General features: G+C 34.5%; 1 protein-coding gene across 8 annotated transcripts in view; it reads left to right on the top strand.

Moving 5' to 3' along the window:
* SNX14 (sorting nexin 14) overlaps nt 1–16252 on the top strand; it is a 97411-nt gene that overhangs the window by 31265 nt on the left and 49894 nt on the right. For all 8 annotated transcript variants that reach the window (XR_009263105.1, XM_058734626.1, XM_058734627.1 and 5 more), the window contains exons 7-14: nt 1485–1569; nt 8151–8307; nt 9858–9933; nt 10937–10981; nt 11086–11166; nt 11266–11380; nt 15657–15812; nt 16119–16243. Coding sequence is in view for 7 of the 8 variants with exons in the window: in XM_058734626.1 (XP_058590609.1) it covers nt 1485–1569; nt 8151–8307; nt 9858–9933; nt 10937–10981; nt 11086–11166; nt 11266–11380; nt 15657–15812; nt 16119–16243 (840 nt within the window). In the remaining variant the exon portion in view is untranslated. The remainder of the gene's footprint in view (nt 1–1484; nt 1570–8150; nt 8308–9857; nt 9934–10936; nt 10982–11085; nt 11167–11265; nt 11381–15656; nt 15813–16118; nt 16244–16252) is intronic.

The raw sequence follows: 16252 nt of genomic DNA, 5'->3' as shown, positions 1-16252 counted from the left end.
TTAAATAATGTAAACTGGCAGTTTGGGGGTAATGAAAACAAAGAATCATTTAAGGGTACACAATAGTGGTGTATTTTTTTTTTAATTAAAGTTCAGTGACGAACCCATTATTTTACCATTTTGATTGTGACCTCAAGTCTTTAAAAATGGAACTTATAAATGAAAATTTTCATGAGTATTCTTAGAAGATTTTATATAATATTTGAAAACAAACATCCTGTTTGATAAATATTATAGCAATTTATAATCACTGAGGGCAAGAAATGAGGGAGAAATGAAGAGTCGTGTTATTTTGCAACAAGAAAAACTACTAATAAAAATATCCCTTCTTATTGAATATGTTTTATCTTATACAGCCAAAAGATATCTGTTAACTGCTCTGGGTTTTACTGGTAGATCACTAAAAATTAGGGGTTTATGATCCATTACAGTTATTAGATTTATTAGCCTGGGATTTTTCCCCCCTTCCTTAATGTAGAATTTAAAAAGAAGAGTTAACACAAAACTTTACTATGATGCAATATTTTCATGCCTTTGATAAAGGGAAAAATATAATGTGTTGAGTATTGTGGTAGAGGATAAACCTGTTGAAGTCAATAAACATGTTTTTGGTGATTCATTTTATTTGCAATTCAGTCTTATTTTTTTATCTCTTTTCTGTGCGTGCATATAAGCCCTCAACCTTTCATCGCTAACCTGCAATAATCACAGTTTCCAGCCTTTAAGCTGAAAAATATCTGTGGGGAATGATGAAATTTAGTGTTATTCCAAAATAGAATGCTTCCATATAGCCTAAAACCAGGCTTATCTTGTAAGCTGAATGGAAAACTTCATTTTTAAGTAACCTTAATAAACAGAAATTTATAGTCTCAAAGGGATAATGTTACTTGAGATTTTTCTTTGTGTTTAAAAGAAACACATGAAAGAAATAAGAATAAAGATATATTTTGTGAAAAATATAGTTTATAGTGTATGCATGTTAATATACATTTTCTTTAAAAATTTTTTTTAATATTTATTTATTTTTGGGAGACAGAGAGACAGAGTGCAAGGAGGGGAGGGGCAGAGAGACAGGGAGACACAGAATGTGAAGCAGGCTCCAGGCTCCAAGCTGTCAGCACAGAGCCTGACGCGGGGCTTGAACCCATAAAGCCTGAGATCATGACCTGGGCCGAAGTCGGACGCCTAACTGACTGAGCCACCCAGGCACCCTTAATATACATTTTCTTTACCATGGTAGAAAACTGTCTAAAGTTACAGTTAGTATGATCCAAGAAAATTATTTTTGAAAGATTTCTAAATAATATCTCTAACTTTTAAGATCATGTGTTAAATATTATATTTAAGATAATATTCCTGCCATTGTAACTCACTGGTAATTATTTTATTTTAATGTTATTTTATTTATTTTAATTGTTATTTTATTTTAATGTCATTTTATTTTTAATGTTAAAAAGTATTATTTTAATGTTAAATTTTTCCAGGTGGATATTCCATCTATTATAACCAAGAAACTGTTAAAAGCAGCAATGAAGCATATAGAAGTGATAGTTAAAGCCAGTCAGAAAGGTAATATAGTTTTCTACTACAAAGTTTGAGTGATTTTTATATACCAGCTTTCACCTTAAATACCTAAGTATGAATACTGATGCATTAACTGATATTCACAAATGCTGTGAAAGTATTCCTTTAAACTGAAATCTTTTTCAGTATTTTGTTTTATAATGTAAGTGATTGCAAAAACGCAGTAATCTGTGAAAATTAAAATACAGTTAACTTTTGGATACATTATTGATGACTTTCATCTTTCTTTTGAATAATAGCCTTGCCTTCATTACTTCCTCTGAGGTACCTCACATAATCTCTTCCCCCTTTCTTTTTTTCTTAATGATTTCAACAGTTTTGACCTATTCCAGCCCATTGTATATATCACTACCATTTAATTTCATAGTACTACAATTATCATGTTCTCTCTCTACTAAAATTAGTGACTCTGCTACAGAGACTAAATTGTATACTTAAATACTTTCTTGTCTAGTCAGATATTTTAATCTACTTTTGTCTTTAACTGTGTATTATGCTTTGGTTAGGATCACCTATTTGCATTTTTTTGTGTATGTCCTGGCCTCTTTATACTGTCATGATTTGCACATAGTAAATGTTTTCTGATTAATGAGTGAAATCTTCATTTGGGACTTTTCTTGCTCTTAGATCAAACTGGAATTTTTCTTTAACAAAATCACTTGGTGTGTTCTAGGGTTGATTCTTTACAAAACTGATTTTCCTTGTGTTTGCATTTGGTATTCTTTGTCAGTGCTTTCCTAATGCTTTTGGTATTCTTTATCGATACTACATACTACTCCATGTAGGTAACCATGTGGAAGAGGTTTCATGGTCATATTTTCTGGTAATTACTATATATTATATTCCCCTTCTGGAAATTCCCAGTAAATACTAGCATACCAAAATTTCTGAGTAGTCCTACAGCAAAGAAATAGGTTTAACTACTTAGTTTTTAACTTACCACATCCCAAATTCATCTGAACACAGAACCAATTTTCTGTCTCTCATAATATCAGTTATATAATCAGTTCGTTTGGGGAAATTATGTTCTCAGCAGGGTTGAAGTAAAATTAAATCGAATCATTAGTTTGTTTTTTGCTGAGTAATTCCTCAGGTATGAGAAGCGTTTTAAATTCTATATTTGAATTTGTTTTCTGTGTTCATCTTATATCATAAGAACTAAAATAGTTTTACCTTCAACATGTTCAAAAAGTAGAAGAGTTTGAATATGTGTAATTTAATTGAATAAAAAAATTAACTTAAAAATCATCGTCCTGTCACTGGCAAAAACAAGTTGATTGTCTTTAGCCATTTTGTCAAGGCCAAACTGTCAGGAAAAAGCATAGGAAAAGTGTTTTTTTTTTACTAGTAAATTTCTTTATTATTTTTTTAAACATTTTATTTTTAAGTAATCTCTATACCCATTGTGGGGCTCGAACTCACAACCCAGAGATCAAAAGTCACATGATCCACCAACTGAGCCAGCCAGGTGCCCCAGTAAATTTTAGTTTTTAGAGCAGTTTAAAGTTTACAGAAAATTGAGCAGAAAGTATAGAGAGTGCCCATCTCTCTCTCTTTTCCTCTATTAACATCTTGTATTGGTACATTTGTTACTATTGATATACCAATATTGATACATTATTATTAAAGTCCATAGTTTTCATTAGGGTTTACCCTTTGTGTTGTACATTCTGTAGGTTTTGACTAGTTTCACCTATCATCTCTCCCTCTTTCCTTCACGAACCTTTGGCAACCCTTGATCTTTTTACTGTCCATACAGTTTGCCTTTTCCAGAATGTGATATACTTGGAATCATAATGTGGCCTTTTCAGACTAGCTTCTTTTATTTAAAAATAATGTATTTATGGCTCCTCCATGTCTTTTCATGGCTTGATAGCTTATTTCTTTTTTTGTTTTTTTTAATTTTTTTTAACATTTATTTATTTTTGAGAGACAGAGAGATACAGAATGTGAGTGGAGGAGGGGCAGAGAGGGAGACACAGAATCTGAAGCAAGTTCCAGGCTCTGAGCTGTCTGTCAGCACAGAGCCCAAAGTGGGGCTCAAACCCATGAACCATGAGATCATGACCTGAGCCAAAGTCAATGTTCAACCAACTGAGCCACCCAGGTTGCCCCTGAATAGCTCTTTTCTTTTTATTGCTCTGGTATATTCCAGTGTATGGATGTACCACAGTTTATTTATCCATTCACCTATTGAAGGATATCTTGCTTGCTTCCAAGTTTGGGCAGTTATGAATAAAGCTGCTGCAAACATTTGTTTGCAGGTTTTTATGTGAGAAAGGTATTTTTAATATAGTCTTTGTTCTATTTTTTCATTAAAAAATTTTTTTCATGTCTATTTATCTTAGAGAGAGAGGCAGAGTGTGAGTGGGGGAGGGGCAGAGAGAGAGAGGGAAACACAGAATTTAAAGCAGGCTCCAGGCTCTGAGCTGTCAGCGCAGAGCCCGACATGGGGCTCAAACCCACGAGTTGTAAGATCATGACCTGAGCTGAAGTCAGACGCCCAACCAACTGAGCTACCCAGGCGCCCCTTTTTTTCTTTTTTCATTTAAAAAAAAATTTTTTTTTTTTTTTAATTATGGTCTTTGTTTTAAAGACAAACACTTTGAACCCAGGCTTTGAGTAAATTGATGCATCTTTTTTTTTTTAACTTTATTTTTTATTTTTTAAAATTTACATCCAAATTAGCATATAGTGAAGCAGTGATTTAAAGAGTAGATTCCTTAATGCCCCTTACCCATTTAGCCCATCCCCCCTCCCACCCCCTCCAGCAACCCTCAGTTTGTTCTCCATATATATGAGTCTCTTGTTTTGTCCCCCTCACTGCTTTTATATTATTTTTGTTTCCCTTCCCTTATGTTAATCTGTTTTGTCTCTTAAAGTCCTCATATGAGTGAAGTCATATGATTTTTTGTCTTTCTGTGACTAATTTTACTTAGCATAATACCCTCCAGTTCCATCCACGTAGTTGCAAATGGCAAGATTTCATTCTTTTTGATTGCCAAGTAATACTTCATTGTATATATATATCACATTTTCTTTATCCATTCATCCACCGATGGACATTTGAGCTCTTTCCATACTTTGGCGATTGTTGATAGTACTGCTATAAACATGGGGGTGCATGTGCCCCTTCGAAGCAGCACACCTGTATCCCTTTGATAAATGCCTAGTAGTGTAATTCCTGGGTCATAGGGTAGTTCTATTTTTAGTTTTTTGAGGAACCTCCATACTGTTTTCCAGAGTGGCTGCACCAGCTTGCATTCCCACCAGCAGTGCAGAAGAGATCCTCTTTCTCCACATCCTCGCCAATGTCTGTTGTTGCCTGAGTTGTTAATGTTAGCCATTCTGACAGGTGTAAGGTGGTATCTCATTGTGGTTTTGATTTGTATTTCCCTGATGATGAGTGATGTTGAGCAATTTTTCATGTGTCAGTTGGCCATCTGGATGTCTTCTTTGGAAAAGTGTCTATTCATGTCTTTTGGCCATTTCTTCATTGGATTATTTGTTTTTTGGGTGTTGAGTTTGATAAGTTCTTTATAGATTTTGAATACTAACCCTTTATCTGATATGTCATTTGCAAATATCTTCTCCCATTCTGTCAGTTGCCTTTTAGTTTTGCTGATTGTTTCCTTCTCTGTGCAGAAGCTTTTTATTTTGATGAGGTCCCAGTAGTTCATTTTTGCTTTTGTTTCCCTTGCCTCCGGAGACGTGTTGAGTAAGAAGTTGCTGCTGGCAAGATCAAAGAGGTTTTTGCCTGCTTTGTCCTCTAGGATTTTGATGGCTTCCTGTCTTACATTGAGGTCTTTCATCCATTTTGAGTTTATTTTTGTGTCTGGTGTAAGAAAGTGGTCCAGGTTCATTCTTCTGCATGTCGCTGTCCAGTTTTCCCAGCACCACTTGCTGAAGAGACTGTCTTTATTCCATTGGATATTCTTTCCTGCTTTGTCAAAGATTAGTTCGCCATATGTTTGTGGGTCCATTTCTGGGTTCTCTATTCTATTCCATTGATCTGAGTATCTGTTCTTGTGCCAGCATCTTTTTTTTTTTTTTAATGTTTATTTATTTTGAGAGAGAGAGTGCAAGTGGGAGAGGGGCAGAGAAAGGGAGAGAGAGAATCCCAAGCAGGCTCCACACTGATATGGGGCTCGATCTCAAGAACTGTCAGATCATGACCTGAATCAAAATCAGGAGTCTGACACTTAACTGACTGAGCCACCCAGGTGCCCGTTTTATTTTTAGTTGAACTAATCAGTTTAATAAAATTCCCAAATTATTTTGTCTCTAAGAGAGTGATAATTTGAAATTTATTGTTGAGACTACAAGAGAGGGGTTGTTAATTTGCTACGATTAATGCAAAAAGTGGTTCCCAGTTATAAAATTGTCATAAAATGCTAGATTACATTCATTAATAATATTGTAGTTAATGAGATCCATAGAAGTAAAAGGCCAGAGCTTAGAAGGACTTTCATTTTATTCAAAAGTCCTGGTATTCTAAATATTATGACAGGGAATTAGATAGACTTGTAAAAAAGGTTTTCAGATTTTTGAATTTTCATTTCTTTAATGCGTGGATTTATTTTCTAAATTCTTTGGCCCCACAATTGTGCATAATTCAGAAAGTAATTAAATGTTCATCTCTTCATCCATATTCCTTTTACTCTCAGTGTTTTCTCTATAATCTGTCTTTTGAGAATAGGGATTATATAGATGTTTTCTATGTAAGTACTTTTATGGCTCTTAGAAATACTGAATGTGTACACATTTAGAAACACTGGTTTAATTTAAATTCAGTAATAAACTGTGCAAAAGGACCTTACTCTCTAGTCTTTCATCCTAAAGATATCCCTTTGTCATGAATTCTGGAGACCTTTCCTGCTTTGGTCTGAAAACTACTAACTGATTAGGCAGTAGATGTACTGATGATTAGTGGGGATTAGTCCATGCTCTGTTTTCCAGCATCTATATTTTGTTTACATTCCCAATTAAGATTTTCCTCCCTGTATTCTCTTAATGTTTTGCATGATTTATTTTCTCATTATCTTGAACTACAAAAAACTTTCAAGTCTGACAGATGTTGAATAGATTTCAATCTAGTGATTCAATTTATATTTTATGTGTAAATGCTTAATCACATTGACTATTATAATTACTTACACATTTTGCATGATGACTTTTCAGTGTTAATAACTACTTAACTATTTACTGATGTGGGAACTGAGACTTACAGGGATTATATCATTTGTTCAAGATCATATCAGTTTGTTAACGAAGTAGAGTTGTAATTTAGCATGGCTTAGTCTTATTTTAAATTCCGGCTCATGACAAATTTTTAAAAACCCGTGTCCCAAATTCTTGGAGAAAATGCTTAGCAAATAATTGGATAATTATGAAATAAAATGCATTTCTTGTAAAAACTACATCTGCCTTTGCCAGTCCTTTTGTACCTCAGGCGTAGATGGCCTTCATTTATCTTCTTAGTATTCACACTAGTAGTATGCATATATTGACTTTTTTGGGTAAATGTGCTTGCATTCTCTTTTAATAAAAATAGAAGAAAATAGTGAAAAATACATGCCATTGAATTAGATTAAGATTCCCTTCATAGAAGCCATGATTTTGAAACTAGTCACAGAATGCAAATAGGGGAAAACATGACTTGTTTTTCTTCTACTCTTTTGAGGTCTGTAAAAAACAGTGGCCATACTATTGCCTTTAAGTTAAAATATTTAGTATTTGACCTTTAAAGAAAACTTACTGTTAATATAAGTTTTATCATCACTTAATATTCATTAAGTAATGTATTTATTCATGGACTTACACAGTTCTGTACCTCTTGTGTCCTATATGCTGGGCAGAACATACAGAACTTAATCAAAAAAGCCAGTTTCTATACCATAAGTGCTTTAAAAGATTACCTGAATTATTTTGATGTTGAAAGCAGAGACAATAAAGAATTTTAACAGGGTTTTTGTTTTGTTTTGTTTTTGTATTTGCAAAGGATGAACAGATGTAACATTTGATAGCAACAGCTTTGTATGTGCTAGAAATTTTCTGTAGTTTTTCCACTTTTTAAAATAAATATTTGCTTTTGTTAATATAATTTGTGTTTTTTTTAAGTTTATTTTTAAAGAGAAAGAGAGGGAGAGAGAGAAACCTAAACAGGCTCTGCACTGTCAGCACAGAGACTGACGCAGGGGTCCATCTCTTCAATTGTGAGATCATAACCTAAGCTGAAATCAAGAGTCGGACGCTTAACCGACTGAGCTACCCAGGCACCCCTGTTTAATATAATGTGTAAAATAGTGATACGAGTTAAAATTCTTGCTTGCATTGGGAAAGGGTCTTTTTATCAAATTTTTGCAAAATTACAAAACTGGCAAGGAGGGAATTATTCTTTTTATATCCTATTTGTGAAAAATTTCCCAGTAAAATACATATTGGAAAGAAAGGAGGGTTATGAAAGGAATAACTGTGTTAAATGATTTTCTGTTTGTGAGTGGAAATGGGTGGAGTTAGTTAATGTTACTTAACTTCTTTCAATATTTATTTTTTAATCTCTGTAGTAGAAAATACAGAGTTTTTACAGCAAGCTGCTTTAGAAGAATATGGTCCAGAGCTTCATGTGGCTTTGAGGAGTCGAAGAGATGAATTACACTATTTAAGGAAACTCACTGAACTACTTTTTCCTTATATTTTGCCTCCTAAAGCAACAGACTGCAGGTATAAATAGACTGGAAAATGTCATAGCGGTATTTGCATACCATGCCATATGTGTATTGATATTCTTTTTTTTTTTTTTTTTTTTAAGTTTATTTTGAGACAGAGAGCAGGGGAGGGGCAGAGAAGGAGGGAGAGAGAATCCCAAACAGACCCCACACTGGTAGCTTGGAGCCTGATGTGGGGCTCAAACTCATGAATCATGACATCATGTCCTGAGCTGAAATCAAGAGCCACCCAGGCGCCCCTGTATGTTGCTATTATTGATCATAATAGGAGTACACTAAAACTTGAGATTAGGCAATGATGTGAATAACTTTTCATTTTTAAAGAAGTACGGTTTGTCCGGTCTTAAAATGCCATTTTAGGTACTAAGTATTTGGATGTGTTGTGTTGCTTAGAAGGGTTTTGTTTTTGTTTTTTTTTTTGGAAATTCCCAAGGTAAATATAGATAAAATCAGTTTTTTTCATTTGAGATCATTATACTTTGTTCATTCTTGGTGTTCCATTTTAAAGACATACACATTGTGACTTAGTGGCAGAAACACTTTGAACAAACTAAACTGATATGTTTGTATTTTAAGATATAAACCTGAGAAGGATAATTAGAATTCATCTAGACTGTCCTTCCTTGTTCTGGCAGGAACATGTTTAGATTATTGCATAAAGTTACCTCATTACTCTTATCCTAATAATTCTTAGAAGAGAAATTATGGCTTATTTTTAGTGATGTACTTTATTTTATTTTATTTTTTATTTTTTTTAGATTTTATTTTTAAGTAATCTCCACACCCAACATGAGACTCGAACTCATAACCCCTAGATCAAGAGTTGTATGCTCTACCAACTGAGTCATCCAGGTGCCCCTAGTGATGTACTTTAAATATTACTTTATTTATGACCTAAAATTTGTATTAACATTTTTTAAATTTTAAACATTTTAATGAAAATATTTTTATTTTAAAGAAATTAATATATAATGTTATTTATTTTTTTAAAAAGTTTATTGAGAGAGAGAGAGAGAGAGAGAACCAGCAGAGGAGGGGCAGAGAGAGAGGGGGACAGGATCAGAAGCAAGCAGGCTCCTTGTTGACAGCAGAGAGCCTGATGTGGGGCTCGAACGCACAAACTGCGAGGTCATGACCTGAGCTGAAGTCGGATGCTTAACCGACTGAGCCTCCCAGGTTCCTCTATAATGTTAATTTAAATATTATAATTACAAAGTAATTATACTGTTAAAAACCTATTAGTTTTAAACATTAATTTCAAAATATATTAAATATTTTAAATACTCCGAGATGAGTATTTTCTAGTGCTCACCCAAATCCTTCCTGTTAAGGAAATGCTGTTTTCTCTTAAATAGTACTCTCTCCTGGTCAGCACAGGACTCCCAAGTGTGGTCTGTGAACCACTAGCATGTGCATTACTTGGGAACTTTTTAGAAATGCAGAATCTTGGGACATATCTATTGAATTAGTCTGCATTTTAACAAGATCCCCAGGTAAGAACTGATGTAAATCACTAAATATGTATAATACTGTTTATTTTTCCAGATCCCTGACCTTACTTTTAAGAGAGATCCTGTCTGGTTCAGTGTTCCTTCCATCTTTGGATTTCCTAGCTGATCCAGTAAGGCTTAAAAAATGGTTTTGAATTGTGGTAAAATATATACAAAATTTATCATCTTAAATGTTTTTGTATGTATAGTTCAGTGGTATCAAATACATTCATTGTTGAGCAACCATCACTACCACTCATCTGTAGAATCTTTTCAGCTTACAAAACTGAAACTCTGTACTCATTAAATAATAATTCTCTATTCTTCCTCCTAGCCCCTGGCAACCATCACTGCACTTCCTATCTCTATGAATTTGACTACTCTGGGTACCTCATATAAGTGGGTCCAGTCAGTATTTGTCTGTTTGTGACAGTCTTATTTCCCTTAGCGTGATGTCTCCAAGATTTATCCATGTTGTAGCATATATTGGAATTTCATTCCTTATTAAGGATGAATAATATTCCATTGTAGGTATATACCACACTTTTCTGTTTATTCATCCATTGATGGACACTTCAGTTCCTCTTACTTGAACTAGTAAGATTTTGAAGAAACAGGAATAATTTATAAACACTTTATTTTTACATGTATGGAGTATTTACATTATGCCAGGTGTTGTTTTAAAGTTTTTTTTATTTGTTTATTTTTGAGAGAGAGAGAGAGTGAGCACATGTGTAAGCAGGGGAGGGGCAGAGAAAGAGAGGGAGACAGAAGATCTGAAGTAGACTCTACACTGACAGCGCAGAGCCTGGCATGGGGCTTGAATGCACAAACCGTGAAATCATGATCTGAGCTGAAGTCAGACATTTAACCGACTGAGACACCCAGGCACCCATATAAACATTTTAAATGCCAAAGTCAGAATAACTTTTCTTTGCCCACTTTCCTAAAAGTGAGGCCCTGCATCACAGATTTTTTAAAGTCCCTCTATATTACATATGTGTAGATGCTTTGCCACTGTTCCATATTTTCTTCATTTTTCTAGAAACTTCCACGATATGAAAAAAGCTTTGAGAATTTTGGGAGAAGATGGTAATGGAATTATTTTGACCTATGTGTATTATTTTCCATTAGGATACTGTGAATCATTTGCTTATCATCTTCATAGATGACAGTCCAGTGAGTATTATATTAGAAACATTCAGATTGCATTTAATTTTTGATTTATATCTGTCCAGTCACATGGCACTTGTATTGAATTAATAAATTCTCTTTCTTCAAAGCCTGAAAAAGCAACTGAACTGCCTTCCCCTTTGGTTCCATTCTTGCAGAAATTCGCAGAACCTAGAAATAAAAAGCCATCTGTAAGTATTTTTACCAATAACATATATTACTTTTGATATAAACAATTTTATCATGTGTTTATATGGCCTTAACTTACCCTTCTCTCATATTGTATCAAGGTGCTGAAGTTAGAATTGAAGCAAATCAGAGAGCAGCAAGATCTCTTATTTCGTTTTATGAACTTTCTGAAACAAGAAGGAGCAGTGCATGTATTGCAGATATGTCTGACTGTGGGTGAGGCTTACCGTGCACTTTAGCAAAGTCATTTTTATACTTTTTAATATATTACATATTTTAAATATATTTGAGTATTTAGATCAGATTCGATGTTGTTGTAGTGTGTCATTGTACTAAATTTCTTTTTACTAGGTATTCTACGATCACCTTTGAGTTGTCTCTGGTGTCCACTCCTTTCCACATTGTAACATAATCTATAACTGACCTCGATCAACTGACTTCCTCTTTATTTTTTAAAAATTTTTTTACACTTACTTATTTTTGATAGAGACAGAGCACAAGTGGGGGAGGGGCAGAGAGAGAAGGAGACACAGAGTCCGAAGCAGGCTCCAGGCTCTGAGCTGTCAGCACAGAGCCCGACACAGGGCTCGAACTCACAAACTGCGAAATCGTGACCAGAGCCAGAGTTGGACGCCCAACCGACTTAGTCACCCAGGCACCCCAACTGACTTCCTTTTTAAATATAACTTTAAGGGGCGCCTGGGTGGCGCAGTCGGTTAAGCGTCCGACTTCAGCCAGGTCACGATCTCGCGGTCCGTGAGTTCGAGCCCCGCGTCAGGCTCTGGGCTGATGGCTCGGAGCCTGGAGCCTGTTTCCGATTCTGTGTCTCCCTCTCTCTCTGCCCCTCCCCCGTTCATGCTCTGTCTCTCTCTGTCCCAAAAATAAATAAAAAATGTTGAAAAAAAAAAAAATTTAAATATAACTTTAAAAAAATTGAGGTGTAATTTACAGTGAAACTCATAGAACGTAAATGTACAGTTTGGTCAGTTTGGAGACATCTGTACATCTATGTAACCTACTCCTTTATCAAGATACAGAATGTATCCATCACTCCAGAAAGTTGGGGTCCTTCCCAGACGAGCTACCCCTGCTTCCACTCCTGCCAGAGCCAACACAGCTCTCATTCCTTTCCCCACAGATTACTTTTGCTTGTACCGTTTCCTGATAGAAGTGCAGTACATCGTGTGTACTCTTTTGTGCCTGGCTTCATTGATTTAAGATTATGCTTTTTAAGATTGATTCAGGTTGTTGTGTAGAGGAATAATTTGCTCTTTTTTATTGCTAAGTAATACTCTTTTATATGAGTGTACCACAGCGTGGGCTTTTTTTTTTTTTTTTTTTTTTTTTTTTTTTTTAAAATTCATTCTTGTGGATGGGTATCTGGACTGCTTTCACTTTTGAGCTATTATAAAGAAAATTGCTATGCATATTCTTGTCTAAAGATTTCTGTTGGGCATATGTTTAATAACTGGAAATAGAATTGCTGGGTCACAGGGTAGATACATATTTTGTTATATGAGAAATTACCAAATTGTTTTCCAAAGTGGTTGTACTATTTTTGAGTGGTTGTACCCTCCTTAGCAATATGTGAGAATTCTGGTTGCTTTACATCTTTACAAAAATTTGGTGGTATTTATTTTTTTAATTTTAGCCATTTTAGTGGGTGTGTGGTGGTATCTTGTACTTTTAACTTGCATTTCTCTAATGACTAGTGTTGAACACTTTATCATATGCTTATTGGTCATTCGAATATCTTGGTATGTGGAAGTGTTTAAGTCTTTTCCCTATTTTTTATTGAATTGTTTTTCTTGTCATTGAGTTATAGGAATTTTTTTTTTTTAAGTTTATTTATTTATTTTGAGAGGGATGGAGAGAGAAGCAGGGGAGGGGGAGAGAGAGAATCCCACGTAGGCTCTGTGCTGTCAGCATGGAGCCTGATGCAGCGCTTGATCCCAGAAACTGAGATCATGACCTGAGCTGAAATTGAGAGTTGGACACTTACCTGACTGAGCTACCCATGTGCCCCAGAGTTCTTTATATATTCTAGATGCAACTCTTTTGTCAGAGATCAGACTATGACTTGTGTTTTCATTTTCTGAATAGTTTTGATGAGTAGAATTTTAAAATTTTGATGATAATTCAGTAGATCTATATTTACGGGTAGTGCTTTCAGAGACTTCCATAAGAAATGTTTGTTACCCAAAGTCAAGGTGATATTATCTCTAGATGCCTGTTTTTCTCTACATGCTTTATAGTTTTATATTTTACATGTAGGTTTGTGACCTTGAAATCTTTTTGTATTGGTATTAGATAGGAGTGGAGTTTGATTTTTTCCCTTCGTATGGTTATGGATATCCAGTTTTTCTGATACTCATGTTTTTAGGTTTATTTATTTATTTTGAGTGAGAGAGAGAGCGCGCACAAGCAGGGATGGGGCAGAAAAGAAGAGCGAGAATCCCAAGCAGGTTCTTTGCTATATCAGCATGGAGCCTGATGTGGGGCTCAGTCTTGTGAACTGTGATATCCTGACCTGAGCTGAAATCAAAAGTTAGATACTTAACCAACTGAGCCACCCAGGCACCCCCTGATACTAATTTTCTCAAGAGTCATTTCTTTCCCATCTTGAATTGTTAAATTATTTATTTATTTATTTATTTATTTATTTTTTTAAATTTTTTTTCAACGTTTTTTATTTATTTTTGGGACAGAGAGAGGCAGAGCATGAACGGGGGAGGGGCAGAGAGAGAGGGAGACACAGAATCGGAAGCAGGCTCCAGGCTCCGAGCCATCGGCCCAGAGCCTGACGCGGGGCTCGAACTCACGGACCGCGAGATCGTGACCTGGCTGAAGTCGGACGCTTAACCGACTGCGCCACCCAGGCGCCCCTTGAATTGTTAAATTATTTAATCATATATGTGTGTTTCTGGATTCTCTTCTGTTCCATTGATCTGTATGTCTGTTTTTTTGGCCAGTACTACAGTGTTGATTATTTTGACTGTATAGGATTTTTTTTTAATGTTTATTTTTGAGAGAGAGAGACAGAGTGTGATCAGGGGAGGGGCAGAGATAGAGGGAGACCTCCACCTCTGTCTACCTCTGTCACTGCCCCTCCCCCACTCGCACCGTCTCTCTCAAAAGTAAACAAAACATTAAAAAAATTTTTAAAAAAATTTTAAATTGTTGCTAATATACAGAAAGAGAACAATTTTGCATATTGACTTTGTATCCTGTGTCATTGCTGCATTCATTTATTAGTTCTGGTAGCTTTTTCGTATATTTCCTTAAGATTTTCTACATATGTAATTGTGTCAACTCCAATACAGTTCTACTTTTTCCTTTGTAGTGTTTATGCCTTATGTTTATTTCTCTTGCCTATTACAATGGCTAGGCCCTTTACAATAATGTTGAATAGAAGTGGTGAAAGTTGATATCCTTGGTTTTGTTCCTGATCTTATGGGGAAATCACTTAGTGTTATACCATTAAGTATGGTATTACCCTGGGCTTTTTTGTAGATATCCCCTAGCTGGTTTTACGATTTCCTCTTTATTTTTGTTTCTCAGCAATTTGACTCTACTATGTAGTTTTCTTTTTATATGTTCTTCTTGGGTTGTACTGAGAGTCTTGGATATGTTGCCTTGGGATTCTCACTCTCCTTCTCTGCCCCATCCCTGCTTGTGTGTGCTCTCTCTCTCTCTCTCAAAATAAGTAAATAAACTTAAAAAAATGGGTATCAGAATGGGTTGGTGTCTTTCATCCTTTTTGAAAATTCTTGGCTGTTATCACTTCAGATATTCTGCCTCATTTTCTTTCTTCTTTCCTTTTGAGACTCCCAATTATATGAATTTGCTATTATCCCAGGATCATATATGTGGTGTTCCCTTTTTTAAAACTCTTTTCTTTCCTCTCTGTTTCAGTTGGGTAATTAAGAATTAGGGAGTGAATTCTGTATTACTACCTCTTCTAATAAGAAAAGGCAGTTAATATTTTGTCTCTCCTACTGCTGTCATCTGTCATTAAAAAAAAAATGATTCATTTGTTTACATACTCAGCTCCATCAGTAGTCTGTAGTCTCCATGATGGAAGGAAATATTATTTAAAAACATTGGAACTTTAAAAAGCCTTAAGTTTCACTGTTACTTAGTGAATTAGATTTCAAAATATTAATGACCATTGGTATAAGAAGTCAATCAAATATGTTCTTTAAATAAAAGTTTTAGAAATCTGTTTACTATTCTGAATTTTAGAAATTCGTATTGCTGTGCAAGTGTTTACATATTTTATGTTTATATAGAAAATATTTGGTTAAAAGTTTTTCTTTCATCTGGGTAGTTATTTTATTTCCAATTAAAATTATTTTAAAAGTTTAAAATGAATAGATTGTGATTTCTGTTTTTAATATTGATTACAATTAGACTGGGAATAACATATTATGTTTTATATTGTGCTGTATTGAAAGAATTCATTTTTTCTTACTTTTTCCTAATTTGCTAGAGGAATTCAATGATAGAATTTTGCGACCAGAGTTGTCAAATGATGAAATGCTGTCTCTTCATGAAGAGTTGCAGAAGATTTATAAAACCTATTGTTTGGATGAAAGTATTGACAAAATTCGATTTGATCCCTTTATTGTAGAAGAGATTCAAAAAAGTAAGTCAAAGATGTTGATGAGAATATAGCCCTTTTACCACTTTTAATGTTTTCAGAGTTTTCTCCTGTATTCATCTAACAAGATAAAAGCTTTGATGAGAAATTTACTCACAATTCACATAGCTAATACTTGCCAGAACTTGTTCTGATTCCTCATCCTAGTGTGATTTCTGTACCTTATAAGTGGATTTTCTGCAAAACATAATTTTAGGACTGTTTGAATGTTCTTTCACTGTCATTTTAAACTAATATATAATGTATTTATGGTATTCATAAACAATCTCTACAATATAATTTTTTTAATAGTTGCTGAAGGCCCTTATATAGATGTTGTGAAACTTCAAACTATGAGATGCCTTTTTGAAGCATATGAACATGTACTGTCTCTCTTAGAGAATGTGTTTACACCTATGTTCTGCCACAGTGATGAGGTAAGTCAA

The sequence above is a fragment of the Neofelis nebulosa genome, chromosome 6, assembly GCF_028018385.1.
Source record: "Neofelis nebulosa isolate mNeoNeb1 chromosome 6, mNeoNeb1.pri, whole genome shotgun sequence".
Classification (NCBI taxonomy): domain Eukaryota; kingdom Metazoa; phylum Chordata; class Mammalia; order Carnivora; family Felidae; genus Neofelis; species Neofelis nebulosa.
This window is presented reverse-complemented; position numbering and strand designations above follow the sequence as displayed.